Consider the following 24,737-nt stretch of genomic DNA (forward strand, 5'->3'; position numbering starts at 1 on the left):
CTCCTTTTGGAGCTCTTGGCTCAAGAACCCCTAAGATCTGGGGCACCAGAATCACTGACATTTACAGCTGAAAAAAATCCTTAATTTAATAACTCTATTAATATAGATAATGAAATGGAGTCCCAGGGAGAATAAGCAACTTGCTCAAAGGAATTGTACATTAGTGACAGGATTAGGACTCGAACTAGCTCCTTCTTCTCTCTTCCCCATCAAAGAAAGTGTGTTGAGAGGCAATTCAAGGGACCATGTGTTCAAAGGTACATCTTTTTTGTTTGTTAACAGCTTTATTGAGATATCATTTACATACCACACAATCAAAGGTATCTTTTTGAGCCTTCTTTGGAAGCACTGGTGACTTTGCACCAAGACAAAGTTTGGGTTGAATTTGCAGAAGGGAGCACAACTTTTAATTATTTTATAGCTGAGAAGATTCTCTAAGGAAAGTGAAATCTGAGGGAACCACTCCTCCCAGCTTTCAACCACATCCCGTTTTTCTATTGCAACTAACAGTCAGGGATTCAGCGAGGCAGCTGGTGGGAGGAGCAGGAGGTGGCATAATCAGCTGGTGCTAAATGTGACCCAAAGTGTTCATGTATATCAACATATGAGCTAAGCTGACCCCCTGCCCTGGTTTTATCCAGCAACTGCTTTAGTGCCTGCTTTGTTTCAGGTCCCGTGCTAGATGCTGCAGATGCAGCGGTAAATTAAAAGTCGCTCTGCCTTCACAGAGCTCAGTCTAGCCTTAGAGAGAGGTAGGCAACAAGGAAATCACAATGCAATGTGTCAGTGCTAAAAGGCAGAAACACAAAAGGTGGTGTGGACACCTGACTCAATCTGTGTAGTGGATCAGGAAGGGTACCTCAGAAGACCTGGAAGAGGTTAAGATTTAGGAGACATTGGTGGGTAGGGAGAGGGAAAGTGTTTTAGGTAGCAGAAAAGCAAGTACTAAAACGGCCTAGAGAGGGATGGAAGCAGTGGTGAGAGAAATCTAGAAAGATAAATAGGTGGGAATAAAATCCCACTGGATATGTAGACCGTGTTAAGGAATGTTTCCTTTTACCAGGAGCATTTTAAAGTCATTTAAATGTTTTATATAATATTATTAGCACTTACGTTTTAAATCTGACTCTGGCTGGTGTGGGATTGGGCTTGATTTGGGATGGGAGGAAGTGTAGTAGATAGGATGCTAGATTAGATTTAAGAAGATCAGTTAGGAAGTTGTAACAGTGTTTCAAGAGCTAAACTTAAGGTTAGTAGGAGCTTAAATTATCATAGTTATGAGGATGAAGAAAAGAATAAAGGGATGTGAAGAATATTAAGCTGCTAGCAGGATGAGAACTATGATTGAATGGTGGGAGGTGGGAGGTGGGAGGTGAGAGGTGAGGGAAGTGATTAGAAATGGTGCCAAAGTTTCGGCCTACATGCCCGAGTTGATGCTTGTGTTCCTTAAATGGAACAGTAGCGAACAGCAGGTATTGGAGAGCTGAGTTGTCTTAAATATGCTGAGTGTAAGTTTTCTAAGGGATATCTTCATTGAACACACCAGCCCACAGTTGGCGTGCCAACTGGCAATATAAAGTGGGCAGCTGGATATATACCACTCAAAAGGAAGGTAAGAGCTGAAAAATGCAGGTTTGAGACCTAGTTTCATAGGTCATTGAATTCATAGGAAGAAAACAACATCTCCCAGCATAAAAATAAAGCTCCTCTTTTGTAACTTGTTTCCTTAGGGAGCTGCTTTTCCCCCTGCCACACCCAGTATTGTTTCTGATGTTTTATTTAGAGAGGCTTTATCTCATTCAGAGAGAGGCTGTCCAGGCTGCCCATTTTAGGCCAGCTTTTACTCGTGTAAGACGTATGGGACATATTTCACCCTATATGACAGTGTCTAGGTCCATCCATGTCTCTACAAATGACCCAACTTCATCCCTTTTTATGGCTGAGTAATATTCCATTGTATATATGTACAACATCTTCTTTATACGTTCCTCTGTTGATGGACACTTAGGTTGTTTCCGTGTCCTGGCTATTGTCAATAGTGCTGCAATGAACATTGGGGTGCATGCATCTTGTTGAATTATGGTTTTCTCTGGGTATATGCCCAGTAGTGGGATTGCTGAGAACCTACTGTATAGCACAGGGAACTCTACTCAGTGCTCTGCAGTGACCTAAATGGGAAGGAAATCCAAAAAAGAGGGGATGTATGTATATGTAGAGCTGATTCACTTTGCTGTACAGTAGAAACTAACACAACATTATAAAGCAACTATTCCCCAATAAAAATTTTAAAAAGTCTACAGGACATTAAGAATAGTCCTGGTACATATTAAGTAGGCTGGAGTTAATATCCCCATTTCATTGAGGAGAAAAACAGGCATATGGGGCAATGGTCACCAGAGCAGAAGAGAAGAATACATACTTTTAGATTTTTTTCCTTTATCATTTGCACCTTTCATTTAGCTAACAATTAATTAACCTTTTTGGAGGATCCAGGGTATATGTGCCATTTGTATGTGCATCGTACATTTCTTCCAGGGTATCAATCAGTGAAAGTTTTATTCTCCTAGATCCAGCCCCAGAGTCATGGATCAGGTGAGGTAACACACATGCCTGCGCCCTCTCTACTCTTTGAGTGTAATATTTTTAATTTAACTTTATTTCTAACATTTTTACAGAATCATTAAATTTGTCAAACAAGTTTCAGATTCTTGGGGCTGAGAGATTTAGAGAGTTATTATTTTTAAGTGTAAATATTAAATGTCATTTCACAAAAGCACATGGTTTTATTCATGTGGTTGCTCAGAAATTAAAATTATACAATTTTTTTGTTTATCATATTATGACGTTGTTTTTAATATTTAACTCTAGACATTTGTTGTCACTCTGAAGTAGGGGGATGGACTCCCAGCCATTATTTGGTTCAGATGATGAAACGGACGGTGCTACACACACACATCAAGAGGGCTTTAAAAGATTTGTCACTCATGTAACGGAGCTTTCTGGGGAGAGCAAAGGTAGCTCTCAAGCAGGTCCAAAAATGGCTTGAGAGAGCAAGGAAAAGAGAGAGACTGGCTTGGCTTTTACATAATGGCAAGGAGGGTGGAGTGGGGTTGGAGTGGGTTCCATTTTGCTGGCTGAGGCTTGCATGGTTTCAACTTCCCTCTGGCACCAAAGGTGGGAGCACTTAGGCTTGCCCAGGTGAGGGGGCCAGTGGGGAAGGGGGAGTAGCGGGGCTTGAAAGCTGGCAGAGATCCAGCATCAAATATGGAGTCAGAATTTTTATTACACTTCACTCTGGATATTTGACTGATGACTGAAATGTGCCATGTTTCATTTAATTGAACCTGAACTTGTTAAGTAACCCGTATGTCACTCTATGAGGCCTGCAGTCTGAGGGTGGTGAGGGAAATATTAGTTCCATTAAATGCCTTGTATGAGAGCCCAACGTGATATATTTTGAGAAATGAAATGAGTGCTTTGGTCACTATCAATAATGTCTGGAACTCTGAAGGGGAGGAAGAGTGTCCTAGGTGAGACCCTTTATTGTGGATTTACTATGTGTAGAGACATATGTGACCTTGATTTTTATATTTTGGGTATCTGTGAGACAAGAGATTCTCAGCATTCTTTACCTCAAAGAGGCAAACTTGGATAGGGAATTGTCGCTGCCATTGTCTAGACCAGATGAGCAGATCATTGACAATGGCCCAAGAGTCTGTAGAAATGTACAGATGGGGCTGACTGTTGGCCTGGGCATCCAGTGCAAAGGAGACGGCATGAAGTTTGGCCGGTTGTGCTGACTCTTGGGTCCAGTCCCATTATCAGGGACATCTCAGTTAAGGACTAAAAAGCAGCAAACTCCATATTCTATGATGGTGGTGACGCCATCTAGAAAGCATATAAAGTCCCTTTGCTGGTCATTCACTTGATCCCCAGGGACTCCCCAGATGGTCAAGGTGTCTGGGAAAGGGAGGGGGTGATCTTCTCCAGCACCATGACATCTGACAAAGGAGTAGGGATGGGGGGCACCCCCCTACAAATGTGATATGCCAGAGGTTTGGCCCTATGCTGGAGCTAGGAGGCCTCAGGGGCTTTGCTGAGCTTTCAGGGTGCTGCTGCCATGATCTAAGGCTGTGGGCAGCTGGGGGTCACAGCCTCTGTTTCCAGGAGAGCCCAGTATGCAGCCTGATGTTGCACTGTAATGGCGTATAGCGTGGAGATGAGGAGGGCTGTTTCTTGTACCGAAAGTCCAGGGGCAAATTACGGTTATCATATGTGGTTCAGAGACTCCAGGAGGCATGAGAGGAGATTGCTGAAGCCTTTACAGTGAAGGAGTCTCTGGGGGTCACCGATTGGAGTGCCTGCTGTATTGCAATTTGGGTAGATTCTACAGTCTTTTGTTGTACAGGATCCCAGTCAAGGTAGGCTGATTTGTGAGTAATAGCATAAATGGGCTTAAGTAAAGTTTGTAAATGAGAAATATGTTGTCTCTAGAACCCAAAAGGCCTGAAAGGAGTTGGACTTATTTTAACATTATAATTGCTGGTTTTGACAGTGTCAGGAACGGAATGGTCCTCAGCTAAATAACTTTCAGGAATTTAACCAAAGTGGCAGGACCTTGTACAATGTATAGGGCAATGGCCCGTCCCTTTTTGTGAGTTATTTTGTGAATGTTTATATGTCCTCAATGAGAGTGTCAAATTAATGTCTTTGGAAGAGGGTGTGATCAGTGTGATGGCATTACCGTGCTCCTGGAGAAAGCTGGTTGCATTAAGATCTTGTCTATAAAGATTGTGTGTGAAGGCATGGCTGCTGAGGTACCTCATGGGTAGCCAGATAAAGGGGGATTGTGTCCCTTTGAAGTTGAAGGCAAACTGTGTGTGAGAGGCTGTTGAAATAGGCACTGAACATGACATATCAGCCAAGTCTATGAGTGCAAAGTATTAACCAGTTATTGATTGGATGGAATTTATTATTTCAGTAATTGGTATGGAAGCATTAACGGGTGGGGCCTCAGCATTAAGGTTGCAGTAATCCATTGTGAGGTTTCATTCAGGTTTAAGAACAGGGTAAACTGGGCTGTTAAATAACGAAGCAGTGGGGATAATCACTCTTTTTTCTAAATAGGTCTTGTGTATGGATTTTAAACCTCAAAGGTTCTGTTTAAAATGGGCCATATTAACTATTTTAACTAATGGGGGAGGGCAGGGTCCATGTGGTCCCATTTTGGTAAGCCAATTGTAAGTACCAAAACTTACTTCAATTTTAATTTATTTCATTGGGTCAGAGCATCCATACTCAGTATGGAATATTTCAAGGTAATGAGTGTTATGGTTATGGGGAATTTAGGCAAGGCATTAGTTCTGATGATTAAGGTGAGATATACCTATTTGTCTTCCTTACATATCCTGAAATGTCCTTAGTAACTCCCTTAAGATTATAGGGCGTACCTTGTTTAAATTTAGGGGAATTTCCACATGTAAATCTAATTTGAGCCCCAGTATTGATTAAAGCCATGAAAGTTTGGTAATTAGTGCATTTCAGCAGATGTTAAAAGCTACTTCAGAGTTTAGGTTGTCGAGGCACAAAAACCAATTAGCAATCTTCGAACTTTTTTGTTTTTTGTATAAATTCTTTTAGTAAATTTTGAAATTCTAATTGGGCCAAATTGTGACCTCTATTTGAGTTTTGTGTTTGTTTCCTCCTCCTGTATTCACTGTTTGTTTTTTGTTTTTTTTTCCTTTTGGTGGTTACTGTATATAGTTTTGTGGTGAGGGGCCGGGGGGATTCCTCGCTACCCTACTCATAAGTTTCTTCCTCCAGAGTTGCAAATCTGTGTCATCAGGATTAGGGTCTCCCTCATGGCAATAACCTTCATAGGGTTTAAGGATCCTGGGCTTAAACTGAATTTGAGTTAACCCCTCAGCTATGCCACAAGGGAACCATGGATGCTCTTCTCTGTAACCCTGAAGATCAGGATCTTTTGTTTTGGCCAACAGTGACAAAGCAGCAGCAAAGACATTTTGTAGGGTCCTAATGAGCCATCTGCTTTTAGAGTGTAGACCACAACGTTCCACATGCTGACTGCTCTTCCTGCACATGAACCACCACCAACAGACCCATATATTGCATAAGGTATCAGTATTTCCCTGAGCACTTTATAGAATGGGGGCAATGCCTGGATGAGACAACCAACCAGTAGTCACAGGGCAAGAGTCATTCCCCTGAAGTCACAGCTTATGCTGGAATCTAGACACATGATTCCATCTGAGACACACATAGATCTGGACCAAGACACATGACCCAGGGCCACTTTGCTCCTGCCCCTTAACGCCAATTATCGTATCTTCCAACTCAGTTCAGCTAAACCTATAAGAGAGGCAGGGTAGGGCTCAGCAAATGCAGCGCAAGCTGCATAGCTTAAAGCACAAGGTTGCCGGCAGGCAGTGCCTCAAAAAACAAGCTAGCCAGTTAGCAAACCAAAGCAAGAGACTAGAGAGCCCCTGGGATGGTGGTCATTGCCTAACAATGTGCTTACTGTGCCAGTTGTGTGGTTATCCCACAGAGAAGAGGGGGACCACCCAAAACTCGGTTCGGATGTTGAGATTGATGATGCTATATATCCACCAAGTGGTCATGAAAAGATTTCTAACTCACGTGATGAGGGTTTCTGGCGAGAGCAATGTGGCCTACCAAGCAGGTCCAGAAATAGCTTGAGAGCAGGAAAAGGAGGCCAGATTGGTTTTTATGGTGGCTTGAAGGTGGGGCTGGGGTGAGGATTCCCGTGCAGGGGCTAGGACTTGTGTGGTTGGGACTTCCCACTGGCACTAAAGGTGGAAGTACTTGAACTTTCTTAGCCGCATGTCCAGATATAGGGCAGAAGATAAAGAGAGAATGGTGGGTTTTGAAAGCTGTCAACATCAAACATCAAAAAGGCAGTAAGACTAGTACAAAGTTATGTCGCTGCGATTGCAGAACTCATTTGGCTTAGGCTTTTGAGGGGGAGCAACTGGATATTATTTCAGGATTTTTTTTTTTTTTTTTTTTTTTCTGAGACAATGTCATCAGGCATTCCCAGTAAGGAGGTATATTAGAATATTTGGGGGGCTGGTGTGGGGAGGTGTACTTTCAAACTACACCTTCTTCCTCCACCTTGGTCTCCCTCAGGTCTCCAAGGAGATTCTGATTCATACCCTACCAGTTCCATAAGAATGAAGCCTCCTTGAGCCATGATTACTGATAGGAGTAAATGATATGGCTTAGGACAGGAAAAAGAGAACCACTTGCATTATTATTTGAAGGGTCATGGACAAATGGACCACTTTTGACCTTTGAATTGCTTTAATGCCCACTCACTCTTGTGGTTTGAACTTCCTGCTGGTACCAGCTTCTCACTCTTCCCTGGTATGTTGTACCTGTGTTCATGACACTCCCTCTACTTGCAGGGCCCTTCAGCAACCAGATCCTCTCAACTAAAAGCAGTCTTTTCTTAAACACTTGGCACTCTATTTCCATCTTGCACTGTTTATCTTATTCTTTTGTATATTTGTATTATTTTTTACATTCCATATCTCTCCAGCCAGACTACAAGCTACCTGACTGCAGGGTTCATGATTGAGTCATCTTTGCATTCATTACTCATATAATTACTGCTATTAATAAAAGACAGTAGATGTCATATATGTCTAATGAGTAAGTGAATGAATAAATGAAAGAATGAAATCTAAATCTTAATATTCTGTGAAAATATACAGTGGCATTTTAGTTATAGCTAGGTAAACTGAGTAAATCACCAAAAGAAAATCCTGGTTTTATTTTTATAGGAAAGATATGCATTTGACTTGCAGTCACACAAACTCTTGTGTTTACACTCAGGATTTCAGTGAGTTACTAAATAATTTTCCTTCGAGGGAAGTAAATGTTTTCCTCACCAGTTTCATAGAATCCTTCTGTCACAAAAAATATGGGTAATCTTATCATACATTTAATTTACTATAATATTAAGATACTGAGCACTACTGAAAGTTTATGAAATGTCTGAAAGTCTGCTAAGTGTGTTACATCCATCGTTTCTTCAGAACAATGCAGTAAACAGTATCGTTTTATTATTTATGAGGAAACTGAGGCTGAGAGGCTAAATGACTCAGTGGTCATAGAACTACTAAGTGGAGGAACCAAGACTGAACTCACCACCAACCCATCCCCACCCCGCCCCATGCTTACAAAGCCCAAGTTTTAACTACAATATGTTATATTACCTCCACCTGACAATGAGATTTAAGGCTTATTTTAAATTGTGTAATTATTTGGGTTGATGAATGTTGACCTGGAGGGAAAAATCCCTTTATGCTAGCCATCTATAGGAATAGCTAAACATGCATGTTTCTGCCAAAAGTCAAGATGCCATCCTAATTACTTTAATCAAATAATTAGCCTTTAGGTTTTATGTGCAGCTTTCCTAGTGGGATACATTGCTGTGAAAGTTTTGCCTCTGCCCCTCCGGCAATCCCACTCTTCTTCCGATAGGCTTTTTAATTAAGAAGCTGAGCAGTGTGGTTGAAGCACCAATGCAGGTCTGAAATCTCCCCCAGTGTTAACATGAAAAATTTGCATCAGTTCACCAAGAGGGAAAGGAGGTCTTTGCCCCCTACAGTGGAAATCACATTTTCTGGGCACGTCACATTTTCTGAATTAGGTCCTTTTATATAACTATCCCATTAGTATATTTTATTTCTCACAACAGCCCTTTAAAGCATAAACTGTCATTTCCTTTTACAAGATGAGGAAACAGTAGCTCAACAGAGTGGCAGTAGTTCGCAAGTGGCCCAAGGTCACAATAGTTGGGGTAGAGTAAGCAATTGGACCAAGCTGGGGCTGATTACGAAGTACAGGTTCTTTCTACTACTCTAATGTAAACACGATAAAATTACAGCAAAATTATGCAAAAACATTGGGGGAAAACTCAACCACAATTCTATTTGGTAAAATAATTAAAATCATAGAGCTAGAAAGGATTTTAGTGATGATCTAACCCAACTTTCTTATCTTATAGACAGGGAAACCGATGCAGAGGTATGGTGATCATCTGAGGCCACATAGCTAGTAAAGAGTTAGAGCTGTGATTCAGATCCAGACCAAGCCCAGTGGCTTTCCCACTAGAATGCATTGCCAGTCCCAGAGCTGCCTAACTTCAGACTTAGTCAGAGTACCATGAATATTAATGATATCGACAAGATACAGCCAAAGTTCTGGAGTGTAAGTATTTTGCTCAACACCCTCCTGCCTTACCACTGCCTGCTTGTAAAATTCATCCAGGCATCTGCTGTTTCTTACCTGTAATTTGTTTTGTGATCCCTTGAGGAGCTGCACATCCTGAGTGCAAATCAGCAGCCTAGTCAGGTATAAGGTAGAGCCCTGAGTTTCATACTAGACTTTGCCTTCCATTTCCCTCCTATAGAGCTGGGTAACACTTCACTTTTAAGAAGCCATTAATTAGTACTAGACTAAAAGTACAACTACTTTAAGCATTACTTGTCTTACCCACAGGAACACAGACTCAAGCCAAGTTTATCCTGCTGATTGGAATAATGGAGTGGCCGTCTGTGGACGTATCTCAGGCTGCAGTGCACATTGGGATTGACCCTCACAATCATCCACATGGTGCCTATTCCTGGCTTTTGAGGAAGCCCAGGGCAATGGAATACAATTCCAAATACTTTAGAAAGACTGTGAAATAACTTACGAGAAAGTAAACACATTAATATTACTTACCATTTTTAAAAATTTTCTGAGCACCTGGCATAGTACTGGGCTCACAGTAGGTACTCAATATTGAATGAATCATTGCTCCAAAACCTTAAATTCTATATAATTACTCAGAATGATAAAGGAAAGCAGGGAGTTAATGAACCTATAAGTCATTTGTCTGCCTTTATCTTTTAGCCAATGTGAGGGTGTTACTGGAGGGCCTACCATCACCAAGTCATATAAATAACAGCCAATTAAATAACTGAGGACATACTGTATATTAGGCACCATGCTATGTGCTCTTAGCTAGAGATTAAAGCTAACCCTCAATAAAGCTCAAATATATGGGCAAATAATTGCAACACAGTAAATTATATAATAATAGAAACATGAAATAGGTAGAGTGATAGTAAAAAGGAACAGGTGACCAGATTTATTTGAAGACTTACGGCTAGTGGGAGGAAATGCCTGAGAAAGGTTTTGATTGGCAAATAGGAACCTGTAACAATAGGAAAGATGGAAGGTATTATTCGGAGTGGTTGGACAACCTAACCCCACTCTTCGAACAACTCAATAGAAGAAGATAATAGCTCTCACTGATTGAGTATGCCAAGAACTGTAGCGGGTATTTTAACATTATCTCACATCTTACACCCATCATGGAGACAGGGATCACTTTCATCATTTTCCAGAAGAGGAAGGGGTAAGTGACTTGCCAATGGCCATATGGCTAATAAGATGGAACTGGAAGATAAGCAATGCTGTAGTTTAGTGGTTTTCAGAAAGTGTTCTGTAGATTCACGAGTTTTGCAATTGTACACAGGTTAGGTGAGGGGATAAGCCTGTTCTCCAGGCCCACAAGCCTGCTTCAACCAGTGCAGCTGCATTTTGATTTATTACATAATTGACTTGCATGTAAGACTTTATCTGAATAAAGGTATTACTGCTTAAAAAGAGAAAACAACAAAAAAACAAAAAACTGCTATAATTGAGCAAATCAGTATCTTGAGGCTATACCCTGCAATTTAGTCAACTTGGTAAATAACCGAAAAATTGACTGTACTCAGCACAGCCTAAAATATTCACATCAAAGGAACAAAAACATTCAGACCACATTTATTTCCATTCTGAGCCAGCAGATACCTGCTGCATTTGAAGGCCAAGGCATGAGTGTGGTTCAGAGATGGGGTAGACCTAAATGCTGAAGGCCAAGTGACAGCACTTCCTTCAAAAAGCATAGGCAGCTGGAGGTTTCCTGGCATTGTTTATGTCAAGCCAGCCCACAATGTTATATCCATATCTCTGCTGCAAACCTTGTGCCAAAGGCCTCGGCCGGCCACCGTTACTGCCTCAGCAAGTCCCTCACTGACAGCAAAGATAGATCTCCTGCTTCCAGGTGCTACCACGGATAAAGTGGCTCTAACAACTAGTGGAGTCATTTGTGATGCACTTTTAATTGGATCAATTTCCTCTCAATTATACAATCTTTAGAAATCAGATGCTACTTCATAATCAGAACACGGGGCTTTCTCCAGGTGAAAAGCACAAGACAGACCAGTTCAACATCATTTTAATTAGCTTCTTTCCTATCCTTTGGCAGCTATCACAAGAGAGGCCAAAAAAGCAACACCACCACCAAAAAAACAATTTTGAGTAGCTCGGCTTAGCAGATTTTGGCGTCTGTGAAAGCAAGGTAACAGTTTTTTGGCTTGCCATCAGCCCTGCACCCAGAGTACAAGATATGTTGCTTGGTAAACACCAAAGCCTGAGGAACCCTGTCACAAAGTCCTTCACCCACTTCTCGGCTTCCTAAAAGCACAAGTTTCTTCCTTTGTTGAACTGTAATTATAAGGATAAAGCAGATGGTGGAGGCTGAGTTTAGAACAGGGTGTTGGTGACTGTAGACCTTGGGGGCTGATTCTGTACACGTGTATGTGCAAGTAAGTTTTGGATTATCTTTACATAATAGTGCTTTTTGCTGAATTTTGACCTAGGTAGATTCGTACTACTCTCAAAGAATGCAGTGTCAGACATGGAAGCAAAGCAGCAAGGTACAACTTATCCCTCCCCTCCCCTCCCCTCCCAAATTCCATATTTAATTAAAAGACATGAACACCAGAGATGAAGAAACAATTATCAATTAGTTAATGCTTGATAGAGGAATGGAAATAACTCCCCAAACCAAATATTATGCACTGACTTGAGGAAAATACAGAATAAGGACCAAACAATTTTGCTTTAGCAATGAAAATGAGATGTGTCCACCTCCCCACTTTGTAGGCCCTGGCCCGTGTAGTACAATTCCACAGACAACTCTTAGCACAGGGCAGTGGAGAGAGGTAATATGAAAAATGATGTGCTCTAGAGACTATTCAAGAATGTTTGCTGACTATATTAGCATTTATTTTTGTTTATTTCCAACGTCCTATGCTTTGGCATAATTCCAATCCACATGCTCCTTTAAGAGGCAAGCGATTTGCAGGCTAAAGCCTTCGACACCAACGAGGGTCAATCCATTCTCTGTCACACCTGCAATTACAGACCAATCCAAAATGGCACAAAACCCCCAGAGCCAAGAGGTACTGCTTCCCAAAGGGACTATATAGCTCCCATGGTGGCACTACATGAATGGTCTTTCACACTGGTAAAGGTGGTCAGACCTGAGACATCATGCCACAGGAATATGATGTCCGAAGTGTCACTGAAAGGTAGAGTAGATCCCACTAAATGCATGCACACTAAATGCAGCAGAGTTGAAGAGAAAGTGTCACAGACGGAGCATGTTATAATAGGAAGGAAATAATGGACCAGAGTTATCAAAGCCAAAAGAGAGGAAAATCAACGAGGATTCAGTACACGGGGAAATTTCAAATACAGGGGAAAGAGGCTCTCTACTGAAGCCTTAGAAGTGCCTAAGTTCTAATTAAACATCAGCTAACCTCATATCATGTGTCCTATTTGGGGTAATGCATCTGTTAAAGCTCTAAACCTAGGCGAGGAAATAATGCAAATGAAACACACTAGAAGACAGAGCTTCTAAACTTCTAGGACTAGCCAGCTGGAATCAGGACACGGGCCAAGTCTACACTACAGTACCACCAACAACCAAGGAACAGGGAAGGGAGGTTGGTTGGGGAGCAGAAGAAACTGCCATTTCCCAGCCCCTAAGGGGTAGAGTATCTTCTCAGATGGTAGCTGTAAATCTTGATGCAATGATCCCAACAGTCCAAGACCAGCAGCTGCCCCTTAGGTGTGAGGGCGATGCCCACGGGACAGGTGAGCCCCTCTCGAATAAGGACACTATAGCCCCCACCCTTAGGAAAGTGGAGAATTTCCTTGCGACTGCTGTCAGCCACGATGAGATCACCACGGGCATCCACACACATGCCAGCAATGCAGCGGAAATCCTCGTTCTCCGAGAAGAAGTGGCTAATCTGGCGACCCAGCTGCCCATCAGGGCCCACAGAGCCAATGGAGAAGCCGCCCTCCAGGTGGTGCTCGTTCTGCCGATTCTCCAGATTGAGGCCCAAGCCCTGGGTGAAGTAGACTGTGCCTTCAGCGTCACAGGTGACAAACTTGGGCCGCACAGCACTGCAGAGGCAGCTGTATTTGACCACCCCTGCCCCTCGGTCAACGGTGAAGCACCAGAGCTTTCCACCTTCCACATCAGTTACCACAAATTGGCCAGATGGAAGGGCTGTGATGCCCCAGGGTTTGCTCAGCTGGCTCCTGTGACAGGCCACGCAGTGGCCATCCAAGGTGTATACCTTGAGGGAGTTGTCATAGCTGTCAGTCACACCAATCAGCCCATGGCAGTTCATGGCAACTGAGAGAGGAGTGAGATTGGGCAAGTCAGCCCCAAGGAAGCTCAGCACAAAGCTATCAATGCCACTGGGGCTGCGGCGGATCTCCTTCAAAAAGCCTTTGCGGGTAAAGACTTGTATACGGTAGTTGCCACGGTCAGCAACCAGCACTTCGCCTTGACTGGTCACGTAGAGACTGACCGGAAGGTTGAACATGCCTGGAGTGCTGCCTTTGGCCCCCATCTTCTTGAGGAAGAGGCACTGCTGGATGTTGGCGGCTGTGTCAGAACCCCGCTGCTTAGCAGGCGAGGCCCTAGGGCTAGCAACCACTTCCTCAGGGCTCATGTCCATCTCTCTAAATGTAACAGAGGAAGAGGCAGCAGAGGCTGCAGCCTCCATGGCCCAGGAGTCTTCCATGTTGACCGTCCGGGGCTTCTTAGCGGCCTGCCCGATCTGGAGGGGGCCGACATGGCCGACCTTAAGGAGCTCCACATCCTGCAGGGTGAGCTCCCGGGGCAGGCTGGCAGTGAGCTCCGGCTCCTCCTCATCGGCTGTCTCTTCCAGTAGTGCTACGTCTGCCTGCTTGATCTTGGCCAAGAAGTAGTCACAGCGAGACACAGCCTGCACCTCGGCGATGTTCAGCAGGTAACTCTGCTCCTCTACCACTTGACTATTAGACTTTTCAACCTCAGCCAGAGAGCCGGTGAAGAACTTCCGAGAGCGAGCCAGCTCCTCCTGGACCCTGCGCTCCTCGTGCCCATACTCCTGGAGGACTGCTCTATACCTTGCCTGAAGGTCCTTGGAGACTCCTTCCAAGGCTACCTTCCGGCGCTGCAGCTCCCCCATAAGCTCCCGCAGACGGGCCAACTTCTCTCCAAAGTCCCGACGCCGCTCCTCAGCTGCTTCTTTGACAGGGAGTGTGCAGTGGCCAGGAGGCTGGTGGTCCGCCTCCCGGCAGGGCTCACATAACACCACGCTGCAGCTTCGGCAGAACTGCCGGGGCAGCCGCCGCCCGCACGAGCGGCACATGAGCAGCCCCACGGCCTCACTGAGCCCAGCCGTGTCAATGATCTTCAGCACCGTCAGGTTGTCCGTCAGCTGGGTCAGGCTGGTTATGCGGGTAATCTTGCTGCAAAAGGGACAGCGGACGCCATTGATGCTACTGGCCAGCAGCTTCTCCAGGCACTGGCGGCAGATGGTATGGCCGCAGTGCAGGAGCTTGGGCCGCAGCTGCTCCTCTGTGAAGGACTCCATGCAGATGGGGCATTCCAGCACTTCCCGCAGGGCATCCAGGTTCAGGTGAGAAGCTGCCGCCGCAGCCATTGCTGTTGCTCTGAGGGGGCCTGCTAGCACAGCCCAGGACTGAACGGCCTAGTGTCCATGCTCCAGAGGGTTGAACCCTGCTAAAGAGAAAAGGAAGCCATTATTCCACTGCCTCTACGAGTTAAATCACTCAAGAAACATTTAGACAATGGCTGCCATCACTCAGTTCAGTCACTGACTGGTTTCGAAAGGTAAATTGGGGAATGATTATAAGAAGTCTTCAGAGCCAAAGTGAGACCTTGGAACTTCATTCTGATGAACACAGAGAAACAATGCATGTTTTGGAGCCGGGAACTAATATGATCAAAGCCTTGAATGGAGTAGGGGGAAAGGCAGAGAAACTAGTTCGGAAGATATTGCAAAACTGCCTGGCGAAAGTTACAGGGAGCCTGAACTAGGGAGCAGGTGGTGGAAATGGAAAGAAGATGCATTTGAGCAATATTCCATAAGTACGATCACTAAGATTTGTTAGCTGAGTGGATTGGGGTGGGGAAGTGGTAGAGCTAAGATATCCAAAGACTCAAGCCCGGATGATTTGAGAAATGGTAGTCCCTTATCAGGGACTTAGTTTTGGCCTGAAATACCCCCTCCTACAAGCAGTACATGCCATGAATTCTCCCACCCTCCTCGATCCACATATGCTCATGAAGTAGAACCACAGAGGTCTCAGTGCTCTCTCTGCAGCCTTATGTCAATGTCAATTTATACCCCAAAATAAGAATGAATAGATCTAGCAAGGTGAGGCACAAGGATATATTCAGCCCTTCTTAAATGCAAATCCTACAGCTGCACCTGTGCAGTCTTGTGATCTGCAGATGGTCAACCATCGAGAAGGAGGAGGAGGAAGACCAGTTAGCCTGGTTTTAAGGGCAATGCAGCAAGCGGAGAAAAGCTTTGCAAATGTCGTTAATGCTTTCTCCACCCATATAGAAGAAGGGGAGTCAGCGCGGAGATACGTGTTACAAATTTCCCCATATTTAGCTTCGTATCACAGTCTGACAGATATTCGGGAGCAGACATGCACAATCTGTCTAAAGTCAATCCAACCTCCCTGAAATCCCACTTTGCTTCTACTGGAAAGGAAAGAGTACACATCTAGTGCTTACTATGTGCTAGATACCATGCTAGATGCTCCATATACTTAATCTCATTTAATACTCATAATGACCCTATGATGTAGGTACTATTTTCATTATCCTATTTTACAGATGAGGAAGCGAAGGCTCAGAAAAACTGGCTCAAGGTCACATGGTGCAAACACGGTAGAACCATGCAGTACAGATATCTTTAACTTTATTTAACCCAACATTACTTCAAGCTTTTTTTTTTTCCCATCATACAACACTTACCATACTCTGAGAAATGCTGCCTAACAGCATAGAATTGTCTCCACAATTAAGAAAGAATAACGAGATTTAGCTGCTCTAGAGTGGGTTAGATTGATTTATTAGCTGAGTGACCCACTCCCACACACCAGCCTGGCAACCTCTTATGATTCAAATCCATGCCTCAACAAAGTAACACATTACCACATACCATGAACCTAAAAGGTCTCATGGGACTCTCCGAAGCTGTGACTGCTGAATGCTTAAATGTCATGGGTCTGGCTGCAATCGTATAGAAACACTGATAGAAACCTCAACTCAGGATCCATGCAAACCTCCTCAATTCCAAACCAATAGCTTCAGTTCTCTCTTCCATCATCTGGGACAACAGACTGAGGGCAACATTTGGTATCTGGATCCAGAGCATGTTACTTGACAGTGCACAGGGACATCTGTTCTTCTCAGAACTGGCACTGCAGATCAGCTAATTAAACAAGTCTGCCAACTTGTAAAAATACCAGCAAATTCTTTCTCCAGTGTTCTGGAATATCATACCACCTCCTTCAATTAAAAAGCTTCCTGCCTCCCTGTTTAAGCCATCCACTTTAAAAAATGAATTTACTATGCCCACGCCCATTCCCCAAAATATCTCAGCTGTATGCAGCTTCACTAGGCTCTCTGAGGCAAAAGAGAATATCAAGGATTCCTTTCCTAAAGCTGCCATGCTTTGCCAGGAAACATGAGGTCCCATCACTAAAGCGTCAGGTGTGGAGATAGCTGTGTATCAGGCTAGGCTCCTGCTGAAAGTGGTGTTCCCAGGTTGTAGAAATGGGAGACATGGTTCAGGCCTTTCCTAGGTCTGAGGCTATGTGACCGGCAGATACAGCCCCTCTCTTCCAGAAGGATACAGCTGGTCATTATTGTTAACACCGAGAAGGATTCAGGTGGAAAGTCAATTTGAAACTCAGTTTCCCTTGAAAAGACGTATGTGTGAAAGGAATTGTCTTATCATCCCAAGTCTTTAAGTTAGCTGCCCATTTTCTGCCAGCTATAAAATCTAAAACCAATCAGAATGAACCCCCAACATGTTATTTACAATTTTGGCTGCCTCCCTGATACTTTGAACATATTTCCTGTTGTGCACTTTGTACTGTCAACTCTTGACCCCTCACCTCAGCTTACTGCCCCCCCCACCAATTTCTTTGATCTCATGATTAGTACTGCACACCCCATACTGATACTAGCCCAGCTCTGATTCAGCTTCAGATGAGAATCTACCCCTTAAGCTGTGTTTGCTCCAGCTGCCCTAAGACTCAGGAAAATTCTATAGTCATACCCTAGCCTGATCTAGCTGCTTCTGGCACCACTAGGCTTTCCCCAGTCTATGACATAAATAACAAGGGTAGCAGAACAAAAACAAAAACCCATGAACCTTGAAGTCAGACAGAACTGGGATCAAATCAGCATGTCATTTACAAGTTGTGGGACAGGAAGCAAGTTATTTAATCTCACTAAACCTGTTTTCTTACTTTATAGAAAGGTTACTGTGATGATAATTTCTTACTTTATGAAACGGTTACTGTGATAATAATCCACAGAAAGTGCTTAGTCTGGAAACTGGTAGGTATGCAATGAAAAACTGCTATTTATCATAATTTTAGTAACAATCAGGAACAGCATTAACATTCTAACAACTAGTACTAGTATTAACAAAGCATTTAGTTTACAAACTGCATTTGAAAGGATGAAGAATCTTTCCTTCTATGGCATATAAAGGCACATAAAGATTAATGAAGAACCTGTCAGCTTTGAAGGAATGTGATTGAGGACACTAGATATCCATGTTAGAAACTGGCAAATGAATTCACAACTTCTCTTGTTCAGAAAATACCAAGAGGGCCATAAAAGTAGTTATGCAATAAAAAACAGATTTTAGTAGTAGCAGGAGTAGCAGCAGTGGTGGCGGTGGCTACCACCCAGCCAGTGAGAAGGAATGAACAGGCACTTTTCGAAAGGCAGACAGTACCCGAGATACCAGATAATACACTTGAAAAATTAAAATTCTGAACCTTCCCTGGAGATTGTTTTATCTGTTCTCAAAATCAAAGGATTAGAGATGACCTAAGGTTTCAAATTGCCATCCAGTGGTTGAATCCCCACCATGGGATAGTTCTCTAGATGTCTCTATTCCCTAAACCTGTTAGCCCCTTGGGGGGCTTAAGCTATGAGCAAAACTGCAGGACTTTAAGAAATTAATTAAACAACAAATCTTTACTGAGCACCTACTATGAGTCCAGCCCCATGAAAACACTGGAGATATAATTTTGAGCAAAAACAGACAGGAACAGAGTTCTTCACATAAAAACTAGAAAACATGTGAAACAGCACCTACATTTCCTTTCACAAGACATAAAAGTCCATCCTACTTCTGATACAGTCCCCTGGTTTGACTGGGTTTTTCCCAAGGCTTATCACATTTCCTTTCATGACAGCTTTCTAAACTTTGTTTATTCCTCCAGCATTTGAATGGAATGCGAAGCAAGTGCATAACCATCTCCCTGCCACCAATGGTCACTCTCCAGGAGTGGCTAGCAGGGCTGATTTTAAGAAAGTCAGTGAGGTCCTCATCTGACACTCACCCAGTTCTCTGTGTGGGAGAGGATTCTTAACGTTACATTACTCAGGGCATTTAAGGTACCTGCCAGCAGCTAAGATAAACGCTGCAAGTAGGGGCTCATCGGGAAACGCAGGCATGACCCCAGAGCTGTACCACTGTGGGGCACACAAAACAACCCAGAAGGGCATGTTTGTAGCGAAAAAAAACCTTTAGCTAGAACTCTAAATCAATAATAGAGTTTGCTGGAAAAAACCAAAAAAAACACTTGTCTGTCCTGTCTTCCTCCAAAACTGCAGGACCTAGAAAGGATCTCCTGAATCTTCCACAAACATGTGCAATGCTGCCAATAAGACTCAAAGAATATAGGACAAGGGGAAAATCAGCAGTCTTCTCGGGGGACTTCCAACTGATCTCGACCCACCCAACTCTCAGTTCCTTTCTCTGCATACAGCATATGCACATTTAACCATGAGCTTTTGATTAAAGGATCAGGAAGCAGATCCTGGGAAAGGTACAGGAGGGGATGGGAATTTGGGGGAGGCCAGTGGGGGCTGCTTAGGTTCAATGAAATTTGGCAAAGCAATACTCAGTCCCCTTCCAGCCTCACCATCCTCTCATAATTGCTACCTCTCATAAAACTGCCATTTACTGAATGTCAGGCACCTTTTACACATTACCTCTTATTCTCATAATAACTATGTGAAGTATGTTTTATTCCTCTTTATAAATAAGGAAACTAGGCTCAAAGAAAAGCAACCTGTCCAAGGTCTCAAACCTGCTAAGTAGTAGAAGTGAGATTCAAATCCAGGTGTGTCAACTCCCAGCCATAAAACCACAGCCATGCAAAAGGTGTCTTATAGTTTCCTAGCTGATTAGGCTACCATTAGCTCTAGGCACTCTGGCTGAGAGGCTGGTACAGGTACCTAGGAATGGGTTTTTCATCTGATTGTTCCACTAGAAGAACCTAATGGAGGTAGTGTCACAGAGGCAGCGCATCCGTGTGCATGACAATGATCCACTGCAAGGGCCTTGTAAACTTTTGACCACCAAGCGCTCTCCAGACCTGAGTGTATGGGCTCTTAAGTATTGAAAAAGCCTTTCTACTAAAACTAGTATATCGTAACTTATGAGTCAGACAGATCTGGGCTCACATCCCTGCTTTGCAACTTGCTATGGAGCCTTGGGTAAATCATTTAACCTATTAGTGTTCTCATCTGTAAAATGTAGAAGAGCACCTAGATTATTAGCAGGATCACTGGCAGGATTAACTGAGATAATGCACACAATAAGCACTCAATAAATGGTAGCTATTCGTGTTTTCAAGAGATTGAAGCTGATAAGGGCAAGTTCTTGTCCAAGATCACCTAGTAAATTAGCAGCAGAGGAAAGATTTTGAACTTTAAGCCTCTGATTCCCAGGCTGATTCCATTTCCATTACATATCTTCCTTAGGGCTGTGTGTGGATATTCCAGCTAAGTCTCTGGCCTTCTGATCCAGTCCTACTGTGTTTCTGAGCTGGTCTCAGCAATGCTATAGCTAGTCCTGGAGTTGACAGAGCAAATGCTGTCATTCTTTGCCAAGGGAAAGAAGCCCACAAGAGATCATTCAGAACAGGAGTTACTTTCCAGAGTATGGACGCCTTCAGCCTCCGTCCCTGCTATGAAGTGTTTTTTTTTCAAGCCAATGGCCTCTATACCTCACCCTCTAGTCTCCTGCACCTCGTCCTGCCTGCTAACCTCAAGATCCTCTCCTTATCTACCCACTGGTCCTGGTCTAAGAGCAAATCAAGAACAAAGTCCAGGGCTACTCCCTACCTAATCAGATGGATTTATTCCCTTTACAGTTCAATATGATACTCAGCGATACTCACTGGGCCATCCTTTCATTAGAGGGGAATGGGCTGAGATAGATAGTAAGACCAGGCAGGCCCCAGCAAAGAAAAAGCAAGGGAAGAGAGAATATACAGGATTCCAGAGATCTGCATATGAAGCTACCTTTTTGCCATCTCTAGCTATGGAACCTTAGACAAGTCACTGCCTAAGCCTTAGTCTCCTTATGGGTAAAACTGGATATTGTAGCACCTACTTAGTAGGGCTGTTATGAAAATGAGTAAGAAAGTAGATATGAAAATGAAGTTATTACTGAATGTTGAGCATTTACTATGCACCAGACACGAAGCACTCTGATCTACTTCACTGAGTCGTCACGATAATCTGTGATGTAGGTCCTGTTATTAACCCCATTTTACAGATGCCAGGTACGGGAAGGCTCAGTAACTCATTCAGGACAGAGCCGAGATCGGAATCCGGGATATCGGACTCTGGCGCAGAGTTCAACTTTGGCACTACTGACATTCTGGACCCGATACTTCTTTGTTGTGAGGACTGTTCCGTGCGCTGTAGGGTGTTTAACAGCGTCCCTGGTGTCACCTACGAGAGGCCAGTAGTCCTCCCCGCCCCGACTATAACAGCCACAAATGGCTCCAGACATTGCCAGGTGTCCCCTGGGGGACAAAACCACTGCCAGTTAGGAACCATTTCTTTAGAACTTGGCCCAGGACTAAATGCTCAATGCATCTGAGATCCCTTTTCTTGTCTCTCTCCCAGTTCCAACACCTCATGTGGGATTAATCCAATCTACTTATATCACTGATCAGGAAAATAAGACGTGAGATCATGTTCCACTCATCCCCTGGAAGTCTCACACACTAGCTGTCACCACAGCTTGAAGGGACAGGCAAAGGCGGGGCTGGGACAGATGACCTGGAAGAGCCTCCTGCTTTATGATTCCACTGACCGCTCTCTTTCCCCCCCCCGAAGCCTACCACTTTCAGCAGGTCTGGGGTTCAGAGTGGAGTCAGTGGTCGTACCATGGCTGCCTCATGATAAGGGATCTCTGGCTAATAATTGAGGGAGGTTCTGCCCCTCACAGGCAAAGTCAGGCTCCTTCAGGAGTCCTGAGCTCAAAGACTTACGACTTTCTTGCTGGACCCCTGAACTCTGCTCAACTCCAAACACTCATATACAGTTTCATACATTACGTCTAGGTCTTTGGGTCCCCAGAACTCCCTTTGCTTCCCATGCAGTGACTTCAGGAGAATTCCTTTAGTGGCCCAAGACACCCATCCACGACTCTATTCAGTCTCTTAATTCTACAGTCCAATCAGTACCTCTCCACCCCACCGTTCAACCCTTCCTGAATCCCATTCCCAACTCTCCTACAATACGGAATTCCAGCCTTTTGGGCTCTACCCTGCCAGCCTCACCAGTTGCTCACTCATGTGCCCTGAATCGCTCTGACACAGATCCTTTAATCTCTGTTTCCAAACCTCTGCAGCCTTCAGCCCTGCACCCCAGTTTAACACCCCAGTCCCACACCTCACGTGTGCCCTCCCTCAAGCTGAGCCTCCACCCCCTGCATGCCATCAGGAATCCTGCCCCGCCCTCAAACCCTGCTCCTTCCTCTTTTGCCCACCCGTGTCTTCTGTCGCTTCAAACCTTAGCCAGGTCTCTTCCTTTTGCCGACCAGATACTGCTTCCCACTGATTCCCGCACGAACTCAGCCCCTCATTCTTCCCCAGATTCCACTCGGGAAAACGCTTCCTCCTCAGCCGTGAGGATAGCCCCGGACCCTGGCTCACTCTGACCTCAGATCTCGCCCCCCGCCCCAAAGCCTAGTGCCCCCAGACTCCCTCAAACCTCCTGAGATTCTGCACCCCAAACCTCACCAAGCCTCCCCCATTCCTTCCTATTTCCGAGACTCTGCAACCCTGGTCCCTCCAAGGCCTTCAGATCCCCTCCCGTCTCCCAGATGCTGCACCCGTCTCTCCTCAGGGCCCCACATTACCTCATACCTCCCGAGATGCTGCACCGCGCCTCTTCTCAGAGTCCCTCGCTCCCCTCCCCGGCCGCATTTACTCCGAGCTCCTCAGCCCCTTCTCGGACCCCCGCCGCCTCCCGAGCCTGCCCCCGCGCAGCCCCACCCCCACCCCGGTCCCACTCCTCAGATCCGGTCCCCCAGACCCTGCCATTCTGGCGTGGACCGGCCGCTGCACACCGGCACAGTCCCCCGCGCCGCTCGGCAGCCACCGCCCGCGACTCCGGCCTCGGTCCCGCGTACCCCACCGTCCATCCCGCCCCCTACCTGACCGCCCGCGGCTCCGACGCGTCCACCGCTGCCAGCCCACCCGCCCGCCGCGCTCTGCGCACGCGCCAACGCGCGTCCCTTGGCGGGCGCCAATTCGCAGAGCCGCCTGTCCGTCACTGCGCCCCGCCCCCACGAGGCATGCTGGGGCTTGTAGGCAGCGGGGCTCGAGCTCGCGGCCCAGCAGCCGGGTGGCGGCGAGCCCTCTGGAAAGGGCGAGGTGTCTTGGGAACACGTAGTTCAGCTTTCTGTCCCCGTTGTACGGTTAAAGAAACTGAGGCCCAAGTTCGCTCAGCAAGTCGGGAGCTAAACCAGAACTCACGTGTCTGACTCCAATCTGTGTCAACCCCTTTGCTAAACCATGGCCTCCAGGAGTGTTCGTCAGCCAAGCCTTGGCACCTGTCAGAAAGGCCTCGCTCCACCTCAGCTTTGCCATCTGAGAAATGGGTCAAGGAGACAATACAACATCCACTCTCGGGCAAGCACAGAACCTGGACGCGCTTGGGAAGGTAGCGCTTCGGGCCCCTCAGTTCTCCGTGTGTTACACCGCAGCAGCCTAGAGATAAGTTTATCTGATGAACAAATTGCTCTCGTGAAGGATTCTGACTCCTACTCAGCTGGGAGGCCGACAGCGGAGGTAAATATGAGAGCACATTCTCCAGCCTCTGTCCCTGTAGATTGAAGCTACCCAGGAACCCAAAACCAAGTCTAGTTTTGGGGGAGCCAGGAGGGGTAAGAGTCTTCGCAGGTAAGAGATGGTCTAGCCTGTTGGCAGGCGAGGGCCCTGGGTCGTTTGGGGCCAACTACAGGCTCCTGCAGGTGACCATATAGTATAGCTTAGGAGTAGGAAGGAGTTTGAAGGAGGATGGGCTTGGATTTGACATCCCGGGTAGACACTGTGACCCTTCACAACGATAAAACAACGAACAAAAACAATAGCGAAACTGGCCGGCTGCAGCTAAACACTTCACGTGCATAGTTCACTTAGTCTTCATAATGACCCTATGAGATAAGGAACTGATGCCGAGGTGACTGAATAACAGGGCCCCAAGTTGATAAGATTGGAACCTGATTCTGAGAACCCAGTCCTTAACCCCTCGGCCCTTCTTTTTTTTTTTTTTGGGCCGCACCATGGGGCATGAGGGATCTTAGTTCACCGACCAGGGATGGAACCTGTGCCCCCTGCAGTGGAAGCACGGAGTCTTAACCAAGGGACCCCAAGGGAAGTCCCTCTTTCTTTCTAAATGGAGATGAGGTTTGCTATAGGATTAACTGAGATTATTAATATATAGTGGTTTGCATTTAATGAAGGGTATGCTCACTGCCTGCCCAGCAGGTACTTGCAATTTGATGATTTCTCACAAAGCATATACCAGGCTGGACTTTAATTACCCACTTCCCTGCAGTTGTCACTAGTGGGCCGTGAACTCCCTGAAGGACACTGCCTGCTGGTTGTCATATCTGTTAGCATTGTGCCCAGCACGCAGAAGTTGCTGAGTGAGTCAGACTCAGAAATGTGACCTTAGGCAAATCACATCCCCTGTCTGACCTAGAGTTAGTCCAGCTGCGGAATGACTCAGTGGGGTCAATCGAATAAGAGCGGACCATTTTTTGAACGCCACCAATATACCAGACACTCCACAGATACTGTCCTATGTCACAATTAATCTTTTCAGCAATGATTCAAGTAGGCATCAGTAGCTTTATCTTACAAAAGAGGCAACCGAGGCTCAGCAAGATTAAATGGCTTGCCTACAGTCACCTTCTGGGAAGTGGCAG

The 24,737-nt window shown here is 45.2% G+C and overlaps 2 protein-coding genes across 8 annotated transcripts in view; one reads left to right on the top strand and one right to left on the bottom strand.

Moving 5' to 3' along the window:
- The window catches only part of ASTN2 (astrotactin 2), an 897,588-nt gene that overhangs the window by 665,749 nt on the left and 207,102 nt on the right, over positions 1 to 24,737 (top strand). The gene's annotated exons all lie outside the window — the stretch shown is intronic.
- TRIM32 (tripartite motif containing 32) lies at positions 1,784 to 23,068 on the bottom strand. 5 transcript variants are annotated; one of them, XM_082470432.1, is made up of 2 exons: positions 22,959 to 23,068; positions 1,784 to 14,950 (listed from the first exon to the last, which is right to left on the bottom strand). In XM_082470432.1, the coding sequence occupies exon 2, from the start codon at positions 14,871 to 14,873 to the stop codon at positions 12,912 to 12,914; it is 1,962 nt and encodes a 653-aa protein (XP_082326558.1). In that variant the 5' UTR covers positions 14,874 to 14,950; positions 22,959 to 23,068; the 3' UTR covers positions 1,784 to 12,911. The 5 variants fall into 5 exon arrangements, with proteins under 5 accessions (XP_082326558.1, XP_082326557.1, XP_082326559.1 ...); XM_082470431.1 differs by having other exon boundaries at positions 1,784 to 14,953; positions 22,959 to 23,033; XM_082470433.1 differs by lacking the exon at positions 22,959 to 23,068 and adding an exon at positions 22,662 to 22,756.

This window comes from Balaenoptera physalus (assembly GCF_965194825.1).
Source record: "Balaenoptera physalus genome assembly, chromosome: 7".
NCBI lineage: Eukaryota > Metazoa > Chordata > Mammalia > Artiodactyla > Balaenopteridae > Balaenoptera > Balaenoptera physalus.

Coding starts and splice junctions, on each gene's coding strand:
- TRIM32 (XM_082470432.1), bottom strand. CDS start 14,873: ATGGCTGCGGCGGCAGCTTCTCACCTGAACCTGGATGCCCTGCGGGAA.